The 22,286-nt window shown below is 38.0% G+C and overlaps 2 protein-coding genes across 2 annotated transcripts; both read right to left on the bottom strand.

Moving 5' to 3' along the window:
* Positions 1-2,963: 2,963 nt before the first annotated feature.
* On the bottom strand, positions 2,964-3,907 carry LOC118716734 (olfactory receptor 1L4). The gene has a single exon (XM_036434270.2). It carries the CDS (start codon positions 3,897-3,899, stop codon positions 2,964-2,966), a length of 936 nt encoding a protein of 311 aa, XP_036290163.1. The 5' UTR covers positions 3,900-3,907.
* A 16,448-nt stretch (positions 3,908-20,355) lies between these two features.
* LOC118716675 (olfactory receptor 1L3-like) lies at positions 20,356-21,312 on the bottom strand. Its single transcript, XM_036434235.1, has one exon. The coding sequence runs from the start codon at positions 21,310-21,312 to the stop codon at positions 20,356-20,358; it is 957 nt and encodes a 318-aa protein (XP_036290128.1).
* Between the last annotated feature and the right edge of the window lie 974 nt (positions 21,313-22,286).

Raw genomic sequence — 22,286 nt, 5'->3', positions numbered from 1 at the left:
ATTCTTGCCAAGACCAATGTCAGTAAGATTTTCCTTTAAGTTTTCTTCTAAGAGTTTTATAGTTTCAGGTCTTACATTTTAGTCTTCAATCAATTTTGAATTGATTTTTGGGAGTAGTGTAAGATAAGGGTCAAATTTCATTCTTTTGCATGTGGATATATCCAGTTTTCTCACCACAGTTATTTTTTTCTCATTGTGTATTCTTGATGCCTTTGTTGAAAATTAGCTGTTCATGTTTATTAGGTTTATTTCTGGACTTTCTTTTGTTCTGTTGATCTCTATGCCAGTACAGTACTACTTTGATTTGGTAGTTTTGAATATATTTTGAAATCATGAAATGTGAGGCTTCCAGTTTTGTTTTTATTATTAACATTGTTTTTGCTATATTGGCTTATTTTTAGTTCCATATGAATTTTAGGATTTCTTATCTATTTCTGTTAAAATGCCATTTGGAATTTATTTTGTGCTTACCAAAGACTTATTAGAATTTTTCTAAGTTAACTTCAGTACATCTAGTCTGGATAGAAAAACTTTTATTAAAATCCTCAGGTAGCATTGCCTCATATTCTGATAGACATCATAGCTCTGACTGAGAAGGTTAGGACTAACCTAAGGGTTAGATTGGTAATTCTTTCACCTGACATGTTATTGCATGACTTTATTATCTGGGATTCTCTTTAGTGTGAACTTTTTGGAATATCTGTAGGCTTGCATATAAAAGATCTTCATTTTTTAGTGACTTGTGTGTTACTGGGACAAAGAAGTCAGGTGCTGATGGCAGAGTGAAGATAGAAATGAAACAATATGTCCCCTGGGACCAAATGACTTTATAAGTTACTAGAAGCTATAATTAATGAATTTATTTAATATATGCTAGGAATTCTTCATATTCTAAAGTGGTTTATTGTACTTGATTGAGCATGAGAAAACTAGGGCATGTAAATAGAGGCAGTGGAAAGGGTACAGATCTCCTAAGCCAAATGATTGGTAAGAGTTAGTGCTGAAAGCCAGGTGTGCCTGGACAGATATGAAGGTTATTGCAAATTAAATTTGTCAGAATTGCTGGTTGTTTCATGACAATTAGAAGAGAACGATAGCAATGGCAGGGACCTTGATTTCAGGCACTAGGTATCCCTGAGTTTCATTAGGCCACTATAAACTTATTCTTATATTGTTAGGACAAAAGGATTTGTATTCAACTTTAGGTCCTGCTATCTACAAGCTTATAAAATCTGCTGGATGTAAAAAGTTTTTTAGTTTGATTTTGTTAATTCTCACCTGAGGATATTTTTTCCATTGATTTTTAGAGAGAGTAGGAGTGAGGAAGGGAGGGAGAGAGGAGAGGACACACACACACACACACACACACACACACACACACACACACGGGGGTGGGAGAGAAAGAGGAGAAACATTAATGTGAGAGAGACACATTGATTGGTTGCCTCCCACATGCACTGTGACCAGGCCTAGTATTGTACCTGCAACTTAGGTACTTTCCCTTGACCAAGAATCAAACTGGTGACCCTTTGGTGTGTGTGTGTGGAAAGGGTTGTAGGGGTGGGGGGTGGAGGGAAGGGACATTCTAACCGCTGAGCAACAAAGCCACAGCTGGTTGTAAAAACTTGATGAACTAATTGAGGCAAAACAATTACAGGAAGTATATATATATATATATATATATATATATATATATATATATATTATATCTTTCTTTACTATTGTTATTGGCAGTAACATAATCAGGGAAGGATTGATTAAGCCACAAATGTACACTTTTATGTATTCGTGAGTTGTTAGGATTGTGTAATGGTCATTAATGTTGATCACTGAATACTTTGGGCTCTCCATTTTACAAATACATGTTGGATTGTGCCTTGGGCTCCATTTTGTTGGGTGGTGTCACGAGATCGGTTGTGGACCATGAGTTGTGGTCAGCAGTGATGTGAGCAACTTCTGAACCTAAGTATTTATTTGTCAGAATAAATCTTCAAGAGTCTTTCTCAGCTTCTGACAGTGATGATTAATACTTATAATGATCGCTGCTCCATCAAGTTCGTTCTCTGAGTGTATAAAATAGGCAACACACATTTACTTTTTAAAATTTTTTAATTTTTTATACAGTGGATTTGCAGTGTGAATAAGAAATAGACCTTCAGTTTTAAGTCCCAAAGATTTTTGAGGTTGTTTGTTTCCACAGCATAACCTAGCTTATCATGATTGATTTACATCACTATCTCCAACTATAAAGGGAACTTCAGTGAGAATTCTGGCCATGTGGAAAAAAGAATTACTAAGGAAGGGAAAAAGGAAATGAATATTGAGAATTCACACTGTGATAATACGTTGGTGTTGGTAAGGTGTACATCTGCTTTGTAAATTCTTTTATCTTTCTAGTGTTATACTCTCTGCTCTCAAATTGAAAAAGCTTCACAGGGCTTTTTACTGTATATGAAACACATCCCATGTGTTTATTGCCTCTACTTGCTTGGATTCTTCGCACTGTTTTAAATACTCTGCTCATTTCCTTGTCTAATAAACTCTCCCATTTCTCAAAATTCAACCCAGCTTTTAAGACAATCTTAGATTATTCCTCAAAGAGCCTTTGCCAATTCCTGCCCAACTCCATATTCTAAAAATGAATTGAATTTTATAATTCCTTGAGGACTAGCTGATGTCAAATTTATAGAAGACATAGTTGGAAAAAATTTTATTCTACCAGCTGGGTTGAAGAAATTGTTTTTCTGAAATTTGGATTCCTAGCAGTACCTACTCTGGGATTAAATATTTGGTCAAGTTCATTGATAGACACCAAATGTTCTAGCTTCCAGGTCAATGCTCTAATTGCTATTCAACACCACCTGCCATGACCTCTATGGGTGCCATGTGAAAAATAGGAAGGAGGATAACCTATCATCTTTTAAGTTACCTCACCATAATGACATTTCATTGTATTGCTCTTTCTATGAGTGAATTCTGTCCCTTAATTTCCTCAAACTGTTCTTCATATCTTTGTTCCTAAGGCTGTAGATAAAAGGGTTCAGCATGGGTGTCACTACTGTGTACATAACTGTGGCTACCCGGTCCTTCACCACTGAGTACATGGATAGGGGCCTAAAGTAGACATAGATGACACTCCCATAGAATAAGATTACTACAGTGAGGTGGGAGCCACAGGTAGAGAAGGCCTTCCACTTCCCAGCTGCAGAGGGGATTCTGAGTACAGTGATGATGATTTGCAGGTAGGAAAAGAGAATACACAAGAAGGGGGTCACAATGACTGCCAGTGTCTCGGTCATGACGACAATCTGGCTGGAGGAAGTGTCAGAACAAGATAGCTTCAGCACAGGCTGGGTATCACAAAAAAAATGCTTAATGACGTGAGAGGCACAGAAAGACAGGCGGGACATGAGAAGCACACGGAGCAGGGAGTGCACATGGGAGATGGTGCAAGAACCCAGCAGCATGAGGAAGCAACGCCGTAGGTTCATAACCATATCATAACGGAAGGGGTTGCAGATGGCTATCAGCCGGTCTATGGCCATAGAGGCCAGCAGGTAGCTGTCAGTGTTCCCAAATGCCATGAAAAAGTACATCTGGACCAGGCAGCCCACATAGGAGATAGACTTTGTCTCTGATAGTAAATTTACCAACATCTTGGGCACAACAACTGTTGTGAAGCAGATATCCATAATGGATAGATTGCTGAGAAAAAAGTACATAGGTGTATGGAGCCGGGAGTTAGAGTAGATGACCAGGATGATGAGTACGTTTCCCACCACAGTGACCAGGTACATGATGAAGAAGATGGCAAAGAGGGGTTTCTGCAGTTGAGGGTTGGAAGATAAGCCCACCAGGATAAATCCTGAGGTGCTGCTGCTGCCATTCTTTATCTCCATGTCTCTTGCCTTGGACAGGGTTGGAGAAGCAGTAGAAGAGATATGAGCGTCTTACCTAACCTCTAGCCTATGAAAAACTCCCACTGCTATTTGTTAGGATTTTAGAGATCATTTACTTCAAGAAACTGTAGAGAAATAGGGAGTAAAATCTCACAAGGGAAACATTTGAAAATTTCAAGTTGCTTCCTAGATGAGAAACTAAACATTTCTCATGTGCTCTTAGGACCTTCTAAATAGTCTAATTTGCCTGAGTTTCCCCCCAATTCTCTTTTTAAAGATTCTTCTTAGGTTGTTTCCTGACCAACTTCTAGCCACCTTTTTTTTTTTAATCCCATGGGAAGAGGCTTCTGGGTCCCATCTTTGATCATGATGCTTTCAAAGAAGGGGTTAATGTGAGGTCATCTTATTAGGATCCTCTTCTGATAGTTCCAGAAGTCATGGTAGTTGGGATAGGACAAAAGTGAGCATCAGATTTAATCAGTGCTCTTTGGTATCCACAGAAATCGGATGAGAATATTCAAATCTTAAGAGAAAAGTCTCTTAATATATATTTAAATATTTCTGTTCGAGTATCGAATAACATAATCTGGCCATTTAAATTTTAAGTTTTTGTTCAACGATGCCACTCAAAATAGAAATGTTACGAGGAATAGCCTGTTATAGAGATTATTTAAATAGGGTAATTTTTCTGATAAAAAACTATGAAGTCCTTATTCTAAACATTAAAAATACCAGAATATAAAACTGTGAATATAAAAGTCTGATTCCCATCGATATCATGGAAAGGATGAGTCAGGATGGCTCTGTTACTATTATTGAACTGCATTACTCAGATGGTAGCCTAAGCCAATTAAGAGACAAAATTAAAGAAATAGGAGGCATAAACATGAGATTAGGCAAAATAGTCATTATTTTTAAGTGACTTCTATATCTGGAAAAGTGCTAATACATATCTGAAAATTTTAAACATATGAAGATTTAACTAAAATGGCCAGGTACAAGATAAATAAACATTAATACTTTTCTTACATTAGGAAAATGCATGGAGAAAAACTTTCAATTGATAATGATAAGAAAGTTTAAGAAATACTTAGGAATAAACCTAAAAGAGAAAATAAAAAGAAATGTAAAATATCTATCTGAAGAAACTATAACAGAATATAAAGTTATGATCTGAATAAATGGAGATATTCTGTTCCTAAAAAAGATTCAATATTAAAGAATGTCAACTTATATATTGCACATATAAGTAATATCACATAGTAATTGTCTTTTTCTTTCTGACTTATTTGACTTAGCATAATGTTCTTGAAATCTATCCACATTGTTACAAATGGCAGGATTTCCTTCTTTCTCATGGATGAATCTAAAAAAGACAAACTCACAGAAATAGGTTGTAGAATGGTGGTTGCCAGGGACTGGGAGGTGAGTGAAATGGAGAGATGTTATACAAAAGATACAATTTTCCAGCTACAAGATGATTAAATTCAGGGAATCTACTGTAGAGTATGGTGAATAAAGTTAACACTACTGTATTATACAGTGCACAAATGACATATTTTAGAATTGTGCACCTGAAACCTGTATAATTGTAACCAGTGTCACCCTAATAAATTAATTAAATTAAATAAAAGGGACAAAAATAAAATCCCCAATAAAGTCAAGGTTGTACATTTGAAGTAAAAAAATTACTGTATTACACACTTGAAATTTTCTAAGATAATATATATTTATATATTTTTATTGAGACATAATTGATATATAATGTTGTGTACGTTTAAAGGGGTTGAATATGTTGATTAGATACATTTATATATTGCTGTATGATTACCAGCATAGCATTAGCTAGCATATATATCGTGTTACAAGTCACAAAAATATAAAAAAAAATCTAGTCTTTTATCAACTTTGATGTTTATAGTACAGTATTGTCTATAGTCACTGTGGTGTGCATTAGATATCGAGGATTAATTTATCTACTGCTTAGAAGTTTGTACCTCAAAACAACATTTCCCCTTTTCCTCTACCCACTCCCCCAGCTCCTGGAAACTACAATTTCTACTTAAGAGTATAGATCTTTTTTTTTTTTTTTTTTAAATATATTTTATTGATTTTTTACAGAGAGGAAGGGAAAGGGATAGAGAGTTATCGATAGAAACATCGATGAGAGAGAGTCATCGATTAGCTGCCTCTTGCACACCCCCCACTGGGAATGTGCCTGCAACCAAGGTACATGCCCCTGACTGGAATTGAACCCGGGATCCCTCAGTCTGCAGGCTGATGCTCTATCCACTGAGCCAAACCGGTTTTGACAAGAGTATAGATCTTAAATGTTCTCATCACATAAAAGAAATAGTAATTATGTAAGGTGATAAAGGTATTAACTAACCCTACTTTGGTAATCATTTTGCAATATATAATTGTATCAAATTATCTGTAAACTTTATAGCAATGTTGTATATTGTATTGTGTGTTCACAATCCAAGTCAAATCTCCTTCTGTCACCATTCATTCCTCCTATTCCCTCTCTACCTCCTCCCACCCCCATTCACCCTTCTAATTAACCCCAAGGGAATTTTTACTGTCACTTTAGGACATTCTAAATTTATCTAAATGCTAAATAAAGACAAGATTATTCTAATTTGAAAACTTTTCTAATCTAAAAATCAAAACACACAAGTAATGAAAAATAATAAGAAAAACATACAGAGAAAAGCAGATTATGTACCAACATAAATAAAGTCTGTATATCTCTATTTATACATATATACAGATCTTAAATTCTGTGGAACTTAGTATGTAATAAAGAAATATTTCATAGCAATGTAGGAAAGATAGAGTATTAAATAAATGATATTCATGGTAGTTGGCTGAATCTTTGGAAAATATGGCTAAATTTCTATCTAAACTCACACATAAAAATAAAACCCATATGAATGAACAATCTAAAAGTAAAATTCCGAAGTAAGTTTTAGCAAAAAATGAAGGAGCATATTTTAATGATCTCAGTATGGGGATGCCATTCCAAGCAAGAAATAGCCCTGACCTGTTTGGCTCAGTGGATAGAGCGTCAGCCTGTGGATTTAAGGGTCCCAGGTTCGATTCCGGTTAAGGGCATGTACCTTGGTTGTGGGTACATCCCCAGTAGAAGATGTGCAGGAGGCAGCTGATCAATGTTTCTCTCTCATCGATGTTTCTAATTCTCTCTCCCTCTCCCTTCCTCTCTGTAAAATATCAATAAAACATATTAAAAATATATGGTGGCAGTAAAGTCAAAATAGTGTACTAAAAATGTGAAAATTGCACCACAATAGACAAGTGAAGCTGAAGTATAAACTATTGACTCAAAGAAAACATCTGCAACATGTTTACCAAAGAAAACATGAGATGTTTAATCCACTGGTAATCAGAAAACATAAATTAGACTGAAATACAATTTTCATCCATCAGATTATCAGTACAGTTTTTGAACAATATTTAAAAGGAAAAATAACTCATATACATTGGTAATGAGAGTGCAATCAGATAGATCTTTTGATAGAATTGAAAATCTATATCTACTATTCCTTTTGAATGAATCTATCCTTTTAAAATAGACACATATGTGTAGCACAGAGATGTGTACACATTTTTATTATGACTTTGTTTATAACACCAAACAGTACAAATATGCAAAACAACCCACAGAGGAAGCAACCTAAATATCAAGATAGGTGAATTATTAAATAATTTGTAGTGTGTTCTTCTTAGTCAATATCATGCAGTCTCTGAAAAAATAATAGCTAACATTAGCCATTATATATTAGTACTCAATATATGCCACACATTGAACTAAGCACTTTGTGTATCCTTAATAATTTCATTTTCTCCAAATCCTCTGATATTGACACTGTCATTATCCCTGTTGTACAGATAAAGTAATAGAATTTAGCAAAGTTGAGTAACTCACCAGATCCCACAGTGTGGAGGTGGTAGAGCTGTGGTTTTAATTCAGGCAATCTGATGTGAAGAGTGGGAGCTACTCATTGCTAAGCTATATTATCTATCTCCCTTACAGAACTGTCTAGGATATTTGTTTAAGTAATAAAAGCAAGTTGCAGAACAATGCATATAGAATAATCTTATTTTGGTAAAAAAAACAAACACCTTTATATTGGTGTTTGCTTTGGTGTGTGTGGCTTCCTTCTGAAGTGAATTTGGAGGGATGGTGTGAAGAGTTCTTTCCATATTAATTTATATTATATTATTTGCATTGGAATAGGTATGACTGATAAGCTAGGGATTGTGAAGGACCCCTTTTTCAGCTCTCTGAAATCTCTCCTTTCTATTTTTATTTTTTTATTTTTAAATTTTAGTCAGTTTATAGATTTACCTTTCCCTTCCCAGCTGTTGTAGATTCCAAGGAAGTGGACATTTACTAGTAAAACGTGGCCATTGAAATTATTTTCCCTCAGCCTCAGCATACCTTTAGTTTCCATCTGATTAACAATAGGTGCTTAAAATGGGGTTTATGCTGGAAATGAATCTCTTGTGTTTTTCTGCTAAGCTGGCAGCACCTCACCCAGAAGCTCCCTGTTGGAGATGCCCACTTCCCTGCAGCCTCTTCCCTGTGTGTTGTCAGTGCTTACACATGCCAGACACTGCTCTAAGAACTTGACACACAGTAGGTCATGTAGTCTTTACAGCCCTCCACTTTATAGATAATGAAAGTCAGGTGCAGGGAATTGAAGTGACTTGCCCAAGTCCACATAGCTAGAAGGAGTGGATCTAGTTTTGGAGTGCATGTTTTGAACCCCTTCTTGTATTATCCTAACTTTCTTGTTTACTTGTTTCCTAGCTTTTGAGATGGAGAAGAGAAGAAGATAGCATGAGGATAGGAGGATCTCATGAATATATTGATGCCACAGTCTCTGATCCCCAAAACTCTCAGCCTGCCTACCTGTGGGCTTGCAGAGGAGAGTCAGTGTTCTGAGTTTGGGGCTTGCTAGGGAGTTACGATCAGGCTCTTAATCTCTGAGGACAAAGGCTGCTAGAAGTGCTCATATAACTTCAGAAATGTGCTAGCTCTTCTCTCCGTCTACTGTGGGAATTGATGATAGAAAGAGAGACCCAGGGGCCTGTCCTCCCAGCAAGCCAGAGCCCTGGGGGCTTTTGGCCTGCGGCCTTCCTAGGAGAAGAAATATTATTGATGCCCGCACTAAGCTCTGTGCCCAGGGGCTTGTGGGGAACCTGAGCTCCAGAAGTGTAGCCTCATTCCTGGGAAGGGAATTAGGGCCATGCTGCAGCAGATGTGGAGCTGTGTTCATGCACATACGTGTCCATGTGTATATGTACTCTCTGTACACGTATGTGCTCCTGTCCATGTCTCTGTGTAGGCTTATGAGTAACTACCTAGAAGGAGAGGTGATGGTTTCTGACATCTCTGAGGTTCTATGTCTGTATGACTGTCTAGTTGCAGATGTAGTGTTATGGGGAAGGGATTGAGGTACTAGCTCTGGGGACAGACAGAATAGCTTCGGATACTGGTTCTGCCTCTTTCAAGCTGGGTGAGCTTTTGCAGTAATTAGCCTCATTTTGATTTGTTGTTGCTTTGTTTGCCTTTCCCAAATATTTTCTTGCTTCCATTTTTTAAGCCTGATTACTGTTTCTAAATATATTTTTATTGATTTTAGAGAGAGAAGGAAGGGGGAGAGAAAGAAAGAGAGAAACATTGACATGAGAGAGAAACATCGATTGGTTGCTTCCCATATGCACTCTGTTCGGGGATTGAATCTGCAACCTGGGTATGTGCCCTGACCTGGGATCGAACTGGCGATCTTTCAGTGCAGGGGGACGATGCTCAACCAACTGAGCCACACTGGATAGGGCCTGACTACTTGTTTTTAAATGCCAGTTCTAGGCCCTAACTGGGTAGCTAAATTGATTAGAACATCCTCCTGATATACCAAGATTGAGAGTTCTATCCTGGGTCAGGACACATACAAGAAGCAACCAATAAGTGCATAAATAACTGGAAAAAATAAATTGATCTTTCTCTGTCACCTTGTCTCTCTCTTTCTCTCTCATTATTAAATAAAATTTTAAAATAAAGAAAATAAATGCCTATTCCACCAGTTACTAAGGGGGTGAATTTGGGCAAGATATTTAGCTTCACCAACTCACATTGTCCTCATGTACAAATGGCATAGCAATCATACCTTTTAGATAGATATTTTCCTTTAAATAAATATTTTATTTTAGAGCCATTTTTATGGGTTTATAGCAAAATTTATGAGAAAGTGCAGAGATTTCCCACATACCTGCTGCCTCCATATACATATGGCCTCCCCTGCTATCAACATCCCCATCAGAATGATACATTTTTAAAATTGTTGAATTTACACTGACATATCACCCAAAATCCATAGTTCACATTAAGGTTAACTATTGGCTTTGTACCATGTGTAGATTTTGACAAATGTATATTGACACCATTATATAATAGTATCATAGAGAATAGTTTCACTGTCCTAAAAATTCTCTGTACTCCACCCACTCATTCTTCCTTTTCTTCTAACTCATGGCAACCACTGATCTTTTCATTGTATTCATAGTTTTACCTTTTCTATTCATCCATGCACTGAAGGACACTTGGTCCTTCCAAGTTTGGCAATTGTGAATAAAGCTTCTATAAATATCTGGTTTTTATGTGGGCATAAATTTTCAACACCTGTAGGTTGATATGAAAAAGAGTGATTGCTGGATCATATGGTAAAGTATGTTTAGTTTTGTAAGAAACCATTAAACTATCCTCCCCCCACCCCCAGGCTGGCTGGACCCCACTCATGCATGAATTTTGTGCACCGGGCACTAGTGTGTGTGTGTGTGTGTGTGTGTGTATGATCTTATACTCATTTGATACCATATATAGTTATTATAATATTATTTACTATATTCCCTATATTGTACTTTACATCCCCATGACTATTCTGTAACTACCAATTTGTGCTTTTTAATCTCTTCACCATTTCACCCATCTCCACAACCCATCTCTCATCTGGAAGCTGTCAAAATGTACTCTTGCCAAAACCTATTTGGCTCAGTGGATAGAGCATCAGCCTCGGGACTGAAAGGTCCTGGGTTTGATTCTGGTCAAGGGCATGTACATTGGTTGTGGGCACATACCCATTGGGGTGTGTGTAGGAGGCAGCTGAGGCAGCTGATTGATGTTTCTCTCTCATCGATATGTTTCTGACTCTCTCCCTCTCCCTTCCTCTCTGTAAAAAATCAATAAAATATATTAAAAAAAAGTACTCTATATCTAGGAGTCTGTTTCTGTTCTGCTTGTTCATTTATTTTTATTTTCAATTGATGATAGATATGTATTTATTGCCATTTATTATTCAAATTTTTTATCTTTAAAATTTTTTTCTTCTTAAAGAAGACCTGTGTAATACTGGTTTGGTGGAGATGAACTCCTTTAGCTCTCCTTTGTCTGGGAAACTCTATAATGTCCTTTGATTCTAAATACAGTGGTGCCTCACACAACGAACTTAATTCGTTCCAGGAGCAAGTTTGTTATGCGAAAAGTTCGTTATGTGAAACGCGTTTTCCCATAACAATACATGTTAAAAAAAAAAATTCGTTCTGTAGCATAAAATATGCTAAGATGACATAAAAAAGATAAATTTTTTGTTATTATTTTTATTTAGATACATCATGATATAAAAAAAATATTGAGTTTAACTTAAAAGGACGACTGCCGTGATACATGCGTGATTTAATTCGTAATGAAGAACGATTGCCGCGATACGTGCTTAAGTTAAGCGCAGTGACTAACGACTGCCTACAGTGCCTGCGCGGAAGGATGCAATACATCGGCAGCGATCGTGGAAGCTCGGGCGAAGCAGTCGTGGAAGCTCGGGCGACTTCGTTGTGTGAAACGAAGTTCGTTGTATGAATCATGAAATGAAGTTCGTTGTGTGCAGCATTCGCTGTGCGAGGCGTTCTTTATGCGAGGCACCACTGTATATATTTTATTGATTTTTCACAGAGAGGAAGAGAGAGGGATAGAGAGTTAGAAACATCGATGAGAGAGAATCATCGACCAGCTGCCTCTTGCACACCCCCTACTGGGGATGTGCCCGCAACCAAGGTACATGCCCTTGACCAGAATCGAACCCGGGACCTTTCAGTCCACAGGCCGACGCTCTATCCACTGAGCCAAACCGGTCTCGGCATGTCCTTTGATTCTAAATGATAGTTTTGCTGGATAGAATAATCTTGGTTATAGGTTCTTGCTTTTTATCACTTTGAATATTTCTTGCCAATTCCTCTGATCTGCAAAATTTCTGTTTAGATATCAGCTGACAGTCTTATGGGAGCTTTCTTGTAGGTAACTAATTGCTTTTCTCTAGCTGCTTTAAAGATTCTCTCTTTGTCTTTAGCCTTTGGTTTTAATTATGATGTGTCTTGGTATGGATCTTTTTGGGTTCATCTTATTAGGGACTCTGAGCTTCTTGGATTTATATATCTATTTCCTTTCCCATATTAGGGAAAATTTCCATCGTTATTTCTTTTACAAGGTTTTTGATTTCTTGCTTTTTCTCTTTTCCTTCTGGCACCCCCATGATGCGAATGTTGGTATACTTGAAATTGTTCCAGAGGCTCCTTATACTACCCTCATTTTTTTTGGATTCTTTTTATTTTTTATTTTTGCTATTCTGATTGAGTGTTTTTGCTTCCTTATCTTCCAAATCTATGATTTGATCATCTGCTTAATCTATTGCACTGATGATTCCTTATAATGTATTGTTTAAAAAAAATATTTTAAATTGTGTGTGTGTGTGTGTGTGTGTTTTTAGAGAGAGGAATAGGGAGAGAGATACATTGATGTGAGAGTGAAACATTGATTGGCTACCTCCCGCATGCCTGTTACCATGGATCAAGTCAAGGCATGTGCCCTCACCAGGAATTGAACTGGTAACCTTTCTGTACACAGGATGATGTACACCTAACTGAGCCACTCTCACCAGGGCCTGCAATGTATTCTTCATTTCAGTAATATATTCTTCATTTTTGAGTGGTTCTTTTTTTTTGTTTTCTAGTTTTGTTTTTATGCTTCCTATCTCTGTTGAAGTTCTCACTAAGTTCATCTATTCTTACCCTAAGTTCATTGAACATTCTTTTTTTTTTTTTTTTTTTTTTAAATCCTCACCCTAGGATATGTTTTTATTGCTTTTCAAGACAGGAAGGGAGAGAGAAACATCAATGTGAGAGAGAAACATTGATTGATTTTCTTCCTGTATGTGCCCCAACTTGGGATTGAACCCATAACCTAGGGATGTTCTCTGACCAGGAATTGAACTTGCAACCTTTTGGTGTATGGGATGACACTCAAACCAACTGAGCCACCAGCCAGGGCAGTGCCATTACTCTTCACATTTGTAAATGTAAAGATATATTTTTATAAATAACAGTTTTCAGGTAGGATCAAGAGACTTTCAGTTTTTATAGCTTCTGTTTAAATTTCATAACTGTAATGTATTCATGTGTTATCTGTATACTTAAGAAATGGAAAATAGAAATATAGAAAACCAGAAAAGTAGAATTAAAATATCTTTGCTTTATGTGTCTTTTTGCTATCAAGTATTTGACACACAGAAAATGTTAATGATAAATAAAACTTTTATGATATATAAAAACATACCTAGGAGACAGAGGAAGAAGTTCATTAATTTTCTGAAACCTAAAATTACAATACCAGCTCTAACAAATTTCACAAGCCAACTGGGGTCCTCTAAAGAGATCAGTGGTCTCAACCTTGGCTCCTCCCTGAAATCATGTAGGTGCTTTAAAACTGCTGATACCTAGACCACATCTCAGCAATTCTGACTTAATTAATGTGGGCGTGGCCCTCAGCATCAGTATCTTCTTATATGCTAAATATGAGAATAATGTTTCAAAGAACACTAGGAAAAAGAATCTGGCCAGACCACGCCATCTTGAGAAACAGAGTTGCTTGAGACTCAGCACCACCTAGTCATGTCTCTGACACAAACCAGGACCCTGCAGCCACTGGGGATAGAGAACTGCGACCACAGCTTTAGAACAACAGACAACAAGAATCCAGACTTCCCGGCCGCAGATTTGCCGCAGATTTCTGTGAGTCAAAGATCCTATCCCCCTCCCTGCAGGATCACAGATAGTGCCATAGTAACTGATAGACCCGCCCCTCACTCCAGGTGCAGCACCCCTATGGGAATTTGAGTCTGCACATGCACAGAGACTGGAATCTGCTCCCCGCATTGCAATCAGGTGACCAAACCTGAAGCTCATGCAGAGTGGCAGTGCCACCTGACTTTGATTCTGGGCAAGCACATAGAGAAGTGTGTTTTCTGCTGTGCAGGCATCCTACAGTGCTACTGTGCAACCCAGTCCCCCATGTTGACTGGGACCCAGACTCTCCAAGCAAGAGTCAGCATTGGGCACCACTCACTTGGCTCTGTTTCTTACCATGTGCACCTGGGATCCCTGACTCACAGCACATTCACACTAAGAGCCAGTGACTCCAATTCTTGGTGCATGCACACATGGGGGCCCTGATTCTCAGCGAGAAGCTGTACAAGGCAACAGAGACTCTGATATTCAATTCTTGGTGCAGACACAGGGAAACTCTGACTCCTGGCACATGCTAGGGGACTCATTTTTGGCACATACCAACAGTGCAGTGCAGGTGGGGTCCATGATTCTAGTTGCACACATGAGACTATACTGAATGCTGGTAAAACTGACCCTGGGTGAGCCTTGTTCCCACCAACCATGGCAGCCACACATCCTAGTGGTGGAGCACTTCAGTGACACTTGGGTGGTGTGAAGCTCCTATGGTATATGGCCCAGGTCCACACAACTTGCAGTTTGAACTTTCTGGTGGTAGTCAGAATGGGGAGACGACAAAATCCCCAGAGGAAAGAAAATGAGAAGTGGCCAAGAAAGGAAATTAGTGAAATTGAAGCATGCAACATGACCGAAAAAGAATTCAGAATAATGGTTGTGGAATTCATACATTAGATGGATGAGAAAATCAGCAAGGATCCTATGCAAGGATCAGGAAGAAATGAAAAGTGATATAGCTACAATCAAAAACACCATGGAAAATTTCAATAGTAGACTAGCAGAAGCAGAGGACCGAATTAGTGAGTTAGAAGATCAGATACAGAAACAAGCCCAATCTGAATAGCAACTGAGAAAAAAATTAAAAAGCAGGAGGAAAGCCTAAGGGAGCTTTGGGACAACATGAAACAAAGTAACATACTATAAGAAGAAATAATGACAGAAAACTTTGGGAAGAAAAAGTTACACAAATAAAGAGAGTCTCAAGCAGGGTCAATTACAACTTAACAAAAGGAAGATAAACAATCCAATAAACAATAGGCAAAGGACCTTAATAGACTCTTTTTGAAGGAGGACAGAAGGAAAGCCAAGAAACACATAAAAACATGCTCAAAGTCACTAATTATCTGAGATATGCAAATCAAAAACAACAATGCGGTATCATCCCAAACACGAGAATGACTGTCATCAACAAATCAACAAACAATAAGTGCTGGCGAGGATGCAGAGAAAAAGGACCTCTTTTGCACTGCTGGTGGGATTGCAGACTGGTGCAGCCACTGTGGAAAACAGTATGGAGTTTCCTCAAAAAACTAAAAATGGAACTCCCATTGACCCAGTGATACCACTTGTAGGAATATATCCCAAGAAACTAGAAACACCAATCAGAAATGAAATATGCACCCCTATGTTCAGAACAGCACAATTTACCATAGCTAAGATTTGGAATTGGCCCAAGTGCTATCAGCAGATGAGTGGATTAAAAAATGGTGGTACATCTACACAATGGAATACTATGCTGCAGTAAAAAAGGAGATATTACCATTTGCAACAACATGGATGGAACTGGAGAGCATTATGCTAAGTGAAACCAGCCAGTCAGAGAAAGATAAATATCACATGATCTTACTCATTTGTGGAATATAATGAACAACATAAACTGATGAATAGGGACAGATTCAGAGACAGAGTAGCATTGATCAGACTGTCAAACCTCAGAGGGAAGATAGGGGAGGGGAGGGGAAAGGAGGAGAGACCAACCAAAGGACTTATATGCATGAATATAAGCCTAACCAATGGACACGAACACCAGGGAGGTGAGGGCATCAGTGGGGGGGATTTGAGGGGTTAATGGAGGGATGAGGACACATATGTAATACCTTAATAAAGAAATTAAAAAAAAAGGATCTGGCTAGAATTAGCTTAAAATTCTGGAATATTACTCAGCCATAAGAAAAGATGAAAAAGAAAAGATAAAATACTGCCATTTGTGACAACATGGATAGATTTTGAGAATATCATGTTAAATGAAACAAGTCATAGAAAAAGTTAAGAATGAAATAATTTCACTCATATGTGAGATATAAACCTGAAAGAAACAAATTAACAAACAAAACAAACAAAGACTCATAGACATAGACAACAATATGGTGGTTACTAGAAGAAAGGGATGTGGGGAGGGAATTAAAGGGTAAAGGAGGTCAAATATATGGTGATGGTACAATATTTGACTTTGGTTGGTGGGCACACAATGCACAATACAGATCATGTATCATAGAAATGTATACCTAAAACCTATATAATCTTGTTACCAATGTCACCTCCAAAAATTTAGTAATAAAAAAATCCCCTCCACCTAAAACAGGTTACTCAGTAGCTCCCTCCAGTGCTAGCCTTGGAGGATTGGCCTCAGGAGGAAACCAGGAAACATCCCAGTGAAAAGTTTTCACTGTCACTACAGAAGCTCCTCAGAGAGATGAAGTCCAATCTCAGCTTTCTTAACGAGGCTCAGGGGAGCTTTTGCTAGTGAAACTCCAGGCTCCTTTACTTGGAGGATAATTAACTACTCAGAGCATTTCTTACAGACCAGTTGAATAGAATTCAGATGCTAAAGTTTGGCTCCTCCTTGTGAATGATTGGTTGGGAATTAAACCAGTTGTCTCTTAGCATATCAGATCAGTCTCAATGAAAGGATGACTACAACTAAAACAGTCCCTGGTCAGAGAAAGACTACCAAGGCACATTTATCACACCGTCTAGTCTGAGAAGCATGCTTTACCTTGAGAGCAAAAGTGTCGATCTCCTGTTCAGAAGGACATGGGCTCATGTGGTTCAGAATTCTGAAGTAGGAGCCAAGAAGGGACTGTGGGGAATGTCATGGCTGTCCTTGGTGATATCCTCACACAGGTTAAAATGTAGCCTCAGACAGCTCCCACTTCTCCCCATGGTGTTGGGTAGGCACTTCTGATTTAGAGTTAGTCAATTTTGAGTTATGCAAATTAAACCACTATGAGGCATCACCTCCCTGCCAGGATGGCTAGCATCAATAAATCAACAAACAAGTGCTGGCAAGGATGTGGAGAAAAAAAAGAAACCTACCTAGTACACTGCTGGTGGGAATGCAGACTAGTACCGACATTAGGGAAAACAGTGTGGAGTTTCCTCAAAATAGAACTGCTGTTTGACTCAGTGACCCCACTTCTAGTACTGTATCTCAAGAAACCCGAAACACCAATTAGAAATAATATATGCACCCCTATGTTCATAATTTACAATAGCTAAGATCTGGAAACAGCCAGGTGCCCATCAGTAGATGAGTGCTGAAAAAGCTGTGGTACAGTTACACAGTGGGATACTATGTACCTGTAAAAAAGAAGAAATTATTACCCTTTGTGACAGCATGAATTGATCTGGAGATTATTATGCTAAGTGAAGTAATCCAGTCAGAGACAGAGAAAAACAACATATGATCTCACTTATATGTGGAATCTAATGAACAAAATAAACTGATGAACAAAATAGAACCAGAGGCATGGAAACATGGAACAGACTGATGAATCTCGGAAGGGTAGGGGAAGGGAGATGGGAGATTAACCAAAGAATTTATATTCATATATGCTTTGCCCATGGACATAGACAGTAGGGTGGTGAAGGACTTAGGTGGGGAGGGGAACTGGGTAAAAGAGGGCAGTGGGGAAAGAGAATGGGACATCTGGAATACTCTCAACAATAAAGATAAAAAAGAAGTCACTGTGTGTGTATACATACATATATATGCATGTATATATATACATGTATGTATATATACATACATATACATACACATACACAAAAGTACAGTTGGCCCTCAGTACTCATGGGTTCTGTATCAGATTTAAGCAACTGTGGATAGAAAATATTAAAAATAAATGTTATCTATTAATGACATGGGCTATGTAATTAGGCTTACAATAGTTGTGTCTGTACTGAACTTGTACAGACATTTTTTGTTGTCATTTCCTAAAGAAAGCTAGTATAACAGTATAACTAGTATAACAACTAGTATAACAACATTGGCATAGCATTTACATTGCCTTAGGTATTATAAATAATCTAGAGATGATTTAAAGTATAAGGGAGGATGTGCATAGGTTATATTCAAATACCACATCATTTTATACAAGGGACTTGAACATTTATGGATGTTGGTATTTTTGGGAAGTTTTGGAAGCAATCCAGGGGACAGTAGTATATGCTGGCTCACAACAAGATGGAAATTATGAGAGGGCATTGTGGTAAAAAACTCAGGAAAATTTGGATCTCACTCAGTTGCCCAAGGAAACTTGGCAAAATGGAAGCAAAGCAGCACAGAATCTGAATGCAGAGAGAGAAAAAAAGCTAATAATTGAAGCTGAATGCAAATGGTTTATTTGGAGAAAATACTTGCAAATGCATAGAGCAAACAAATGGTTAATATGTACTAGTACTTTCTGCTCCCATGGCCATAGGATACATTGCAATCAATCTTTATTCATCCTCCTTCATTCAGCCCAAAGGAGGAAAAAGATTTTTTTCACTACAGCATTTCAGGAAGTCCTTATTAAATTATCAGAGTAGGTATGGAAGTGAAAACTAATTGGCCATGCATGCAACAAAGGAATTAAATTGGGCAATATATACTCACCCAGACTGTCTCACCCTAGGTTTGGCATGACTGAGGCAAAAACAAAGGTGTTTAAAGACTCCTTATTCTATCATTTAAAATCTTTAAGATCATCCATTTATTCCTTGTCTAAAATACCATGAAAGATTAATTTGTTTGACTTAGACATTTCTATCTATTAAGATACAAACACCAGGAGAGAATGAGACAGAGAGTATCACAATAAACTGCGGTTTTTCTCAACAACACAAAACAATATAATTCATCTGGCTGCATTGCTATATAATTCATTCTCCAACTAAATTGTTTTACATCAGGCATTCTCAACAAAGCTTCTTACTAGTAGTTTACAACATTTTCTTTACTCCTGTGGCCGCAGGAAACATTTCTGATGACATGGAATAAATCTTTCCTTCTTAAAAAAAATGACAGAGATAAGACACATGGAAACACATGTATCTCTAGAGAGGAGAGCACACAGGCAAGTAGCCCCAGGGAAGAATCAGGTGATGAATGCACTCTGGGCATATGAAGGAGAGGAAGAGTCGAGACCAAAACATGTGTAGAAGCATAGAACTGGCTCACTAATAGTAAAGTAGGTGCTTGATGTCAGTTGTTGGAAATCTAATGACCAGAACCCAGGATATTCAGCTGTTGGGAGAATTTAAAGAAAGGGCATGATCAGGGAACAGACTCTACATTGGGCAGCTTCTAGTCTTTTTTTTTTTTTTTTTTTTTTTTAATATATTTTATTGATTTTGTACAGAGAGGAAGGGAGAGAGATAGAGAGTTAGAAACATCGATGAGAGAGAGTCATCGATCAGCTGCCTCTTGCACACCCCCTACTGGGGATATGCCCGCAACCAAGGTACATGCCCTTGACCGGAATCGAACCCGGGTCCCTTCAGTCCCCAAGCCGACGCTCTATCCACTGAGCCAAATCGGTCCCAGCCAGCTTCTAGTCTTTTAGGAAGATGACACACCCACATAACCCTGGGGGGAAAAAAATTCTAAAGTTTCAAATAGAATAGAGTGATTATGTATGCATAAACATCTCTGCACATAAATACTTTCTGTATTTATATGTATAATATTTTCTGGATATTCAGTGACCAAACAGGGTTGACTTTATAAATAGATAGAAATATTGAAGTTTCCAAATAAATATGGAAGGAGTAAAGAGAATGTGATTTTCTAGAATGGAGAGATATTATGGGGTAGGTATGCAGTCATAGCCCAGGTACTAAGACTGAGTGGAACTGTGCTACCATGCACGACAGAGACCACAGGGTGGAGAAGCACAGGGTGCAGCTACAAAGATGAAAGAGTGTTTCTCCACCAAAGACTTGCCTCAGGTGCTGGTCGCGTGTTTTTATGTGTACATGTTAGTGTGTGTGTGTGTGTGTGTGTGTTTTGTATGTACAAACACACCATACCTTGCAATTAGGGTCCATGAATTTTGTTGATTGTTGTAGACTTAATCCTGTTTATCAGTTTCTCTAAGCTCCGTTTCATGTCTTTGTTTCTTAAACTGTAGATAAATGGGTTCAACATTGATGTCAATACAGTGTATACGATCGTTGCTATTCGGTCCTTGACAGTATAATTTGATAATGGCTGGAAATAGACATAGCTTATACTTCCATAAAACAGAGTCACCACAGTGAGATGGGAGCTGCAGGTAGAGAAGGCTTTGCGTTTTCCAGCAGCTGAGGGAATATGAAGGACAGCAATGAGGATCCTTAGGTAAGAAATGATGATGCAGGCAAATGGGGCCATCACAGAGGCTAGCCCTTCTGTCATGGCTACAACTTCATTGATCGAGGTAGAAGAGCAGGCCAGTTTCAGAACAGGGTTGACATCACAAAAGAAGTGATGGATAACATTTGATGCACAAAAGGTGAGTCGATTCACCAGGAGTACATGCAGGAGGGAGTGGAGGCAGGAGAAAGCTAAGGAAAAGACCACTAGCAACAGACAGCGTTTGTGGTTCATAACAGTGACGTAGTGGAAAGGGTTACAAATGGCTACATAGCGGTCAATGGCCATAACCGCCAGAAGATAACTATCCATGTTTCCAAAGACCAGGAAGAAATACATCTGTGCCAGACATTCAGCATAGAAAATGGTCTTTGTGTCTGATAAGAAGTTCACTAACATCTTGGGGACTATGACTGTTGCGTAGCAAATGTCAGCAAAGGACAAGATGCTCAGGAGGAAATACATAGGGTTTTGGAGTTGAGAATCAGAGCGGATAGCCAAGATAATGAGCAGATTTCCCATCAAGGTGACCAGGTACATGATAAGGAAGAGGGCAAAGAGTGGCTTCTGGTCCTCAGGGCGAGAGGAGAGTCCATAGAGGATGAATTCAGGAAGTCTTGTCAGGTTGCACATTTCCATGGACTTATATGCACCTGAAGGTAAACAACACTGTCAATAAATGATTCTTTTAATCTAGAATTTGTATTTTACATCTTGTTTTTATACTGAGCTGTTATTAATAGAGCATTTACTCCAGTGTTTTTCTTCCTGAATATGGAAAAATCAGAGTGGAAAGTGTGTTTTAACTTGTTCTTTTAAAATCTTTGAGATAGAAATCTAAAGAAAAAGATAGGAAGCAGGGGGAAAGAAAGAAAGAGATAGAGAGAGACTAGGTTGGAGAGCTGGATTTTCTTTTCTGCCTCCTGACTCTGGGCTGATAAATCACAGGCCCCACAGTTGCAGGCTTTGAATCAGGTTCAGGTAAGCTTTAGATTAAGAATTATCTGTGGCTAATCCATATCCAGCTAATCATGATAGCTATCTCACCTAGCTTGTGGTTGATGAATAACTATCATTTTAAATGAAGATGCCTCTTTCTATATAATCTACAATGAAAATAAGAAAGTTATTTAAAGAATATTGAATTGAATGTAAACAGTTACAGGGAAAAGAAAGATGGAGGGAGGGGAAATGAGAGAAATGTGTGAAAAAACACTCTCCCAAATTTTCCTACTTTTTGGCTGATAATTTATATCATGAGATCGGGGAACTGTGCCTCACAAGTAAACTAGGGCAAAGGCAGATTGAACTTGAGAGTATAGATGCAAAAACATCAACATTTAGCATGAACATAAGTTAGCTGTCTTATTTAGTGTCTCTCTGAGATAAGATATTCCCTCTTCTCAACAGGCATTCTCAAAGTTGATTTCTTACCTAGAAAGGACATTGAGCTCTTGGGTAATGTGTTCTATTTATTCCACTCCCTTCCTTTATGCTCCATGAAACGATTTGTCAAAGAGAAGACAAAACTCTGCCAAGAAACAGCATACAGAAAGGTACCTGATAAAAATCTGCAAATGTTCCCTTCCTTGGATTTTTATCCTTCATAGGTG

This window comes from Pipistrellus kuhlii, unplaced genomic scaffold (genome assembly GCF_014108245.1).
Source record: "Pipistrellus kuhlii isolate mPipKuh1 unplaced genomic scaffold, mPipKuh1.p scaffold_m20_p_12, whole genome shotgun sequence".
In the NCBI taxonomy this organism is placed as follows: Eukaryota; Metazoa; Chordata; class Mammalia; order Chiroptera; family Vespertilionidae; genus Pipistrellus; species Pipistrellus kuhlii.
This window is presented reverse-complemented; position numbering and strand designations above follow the sequence as displayed.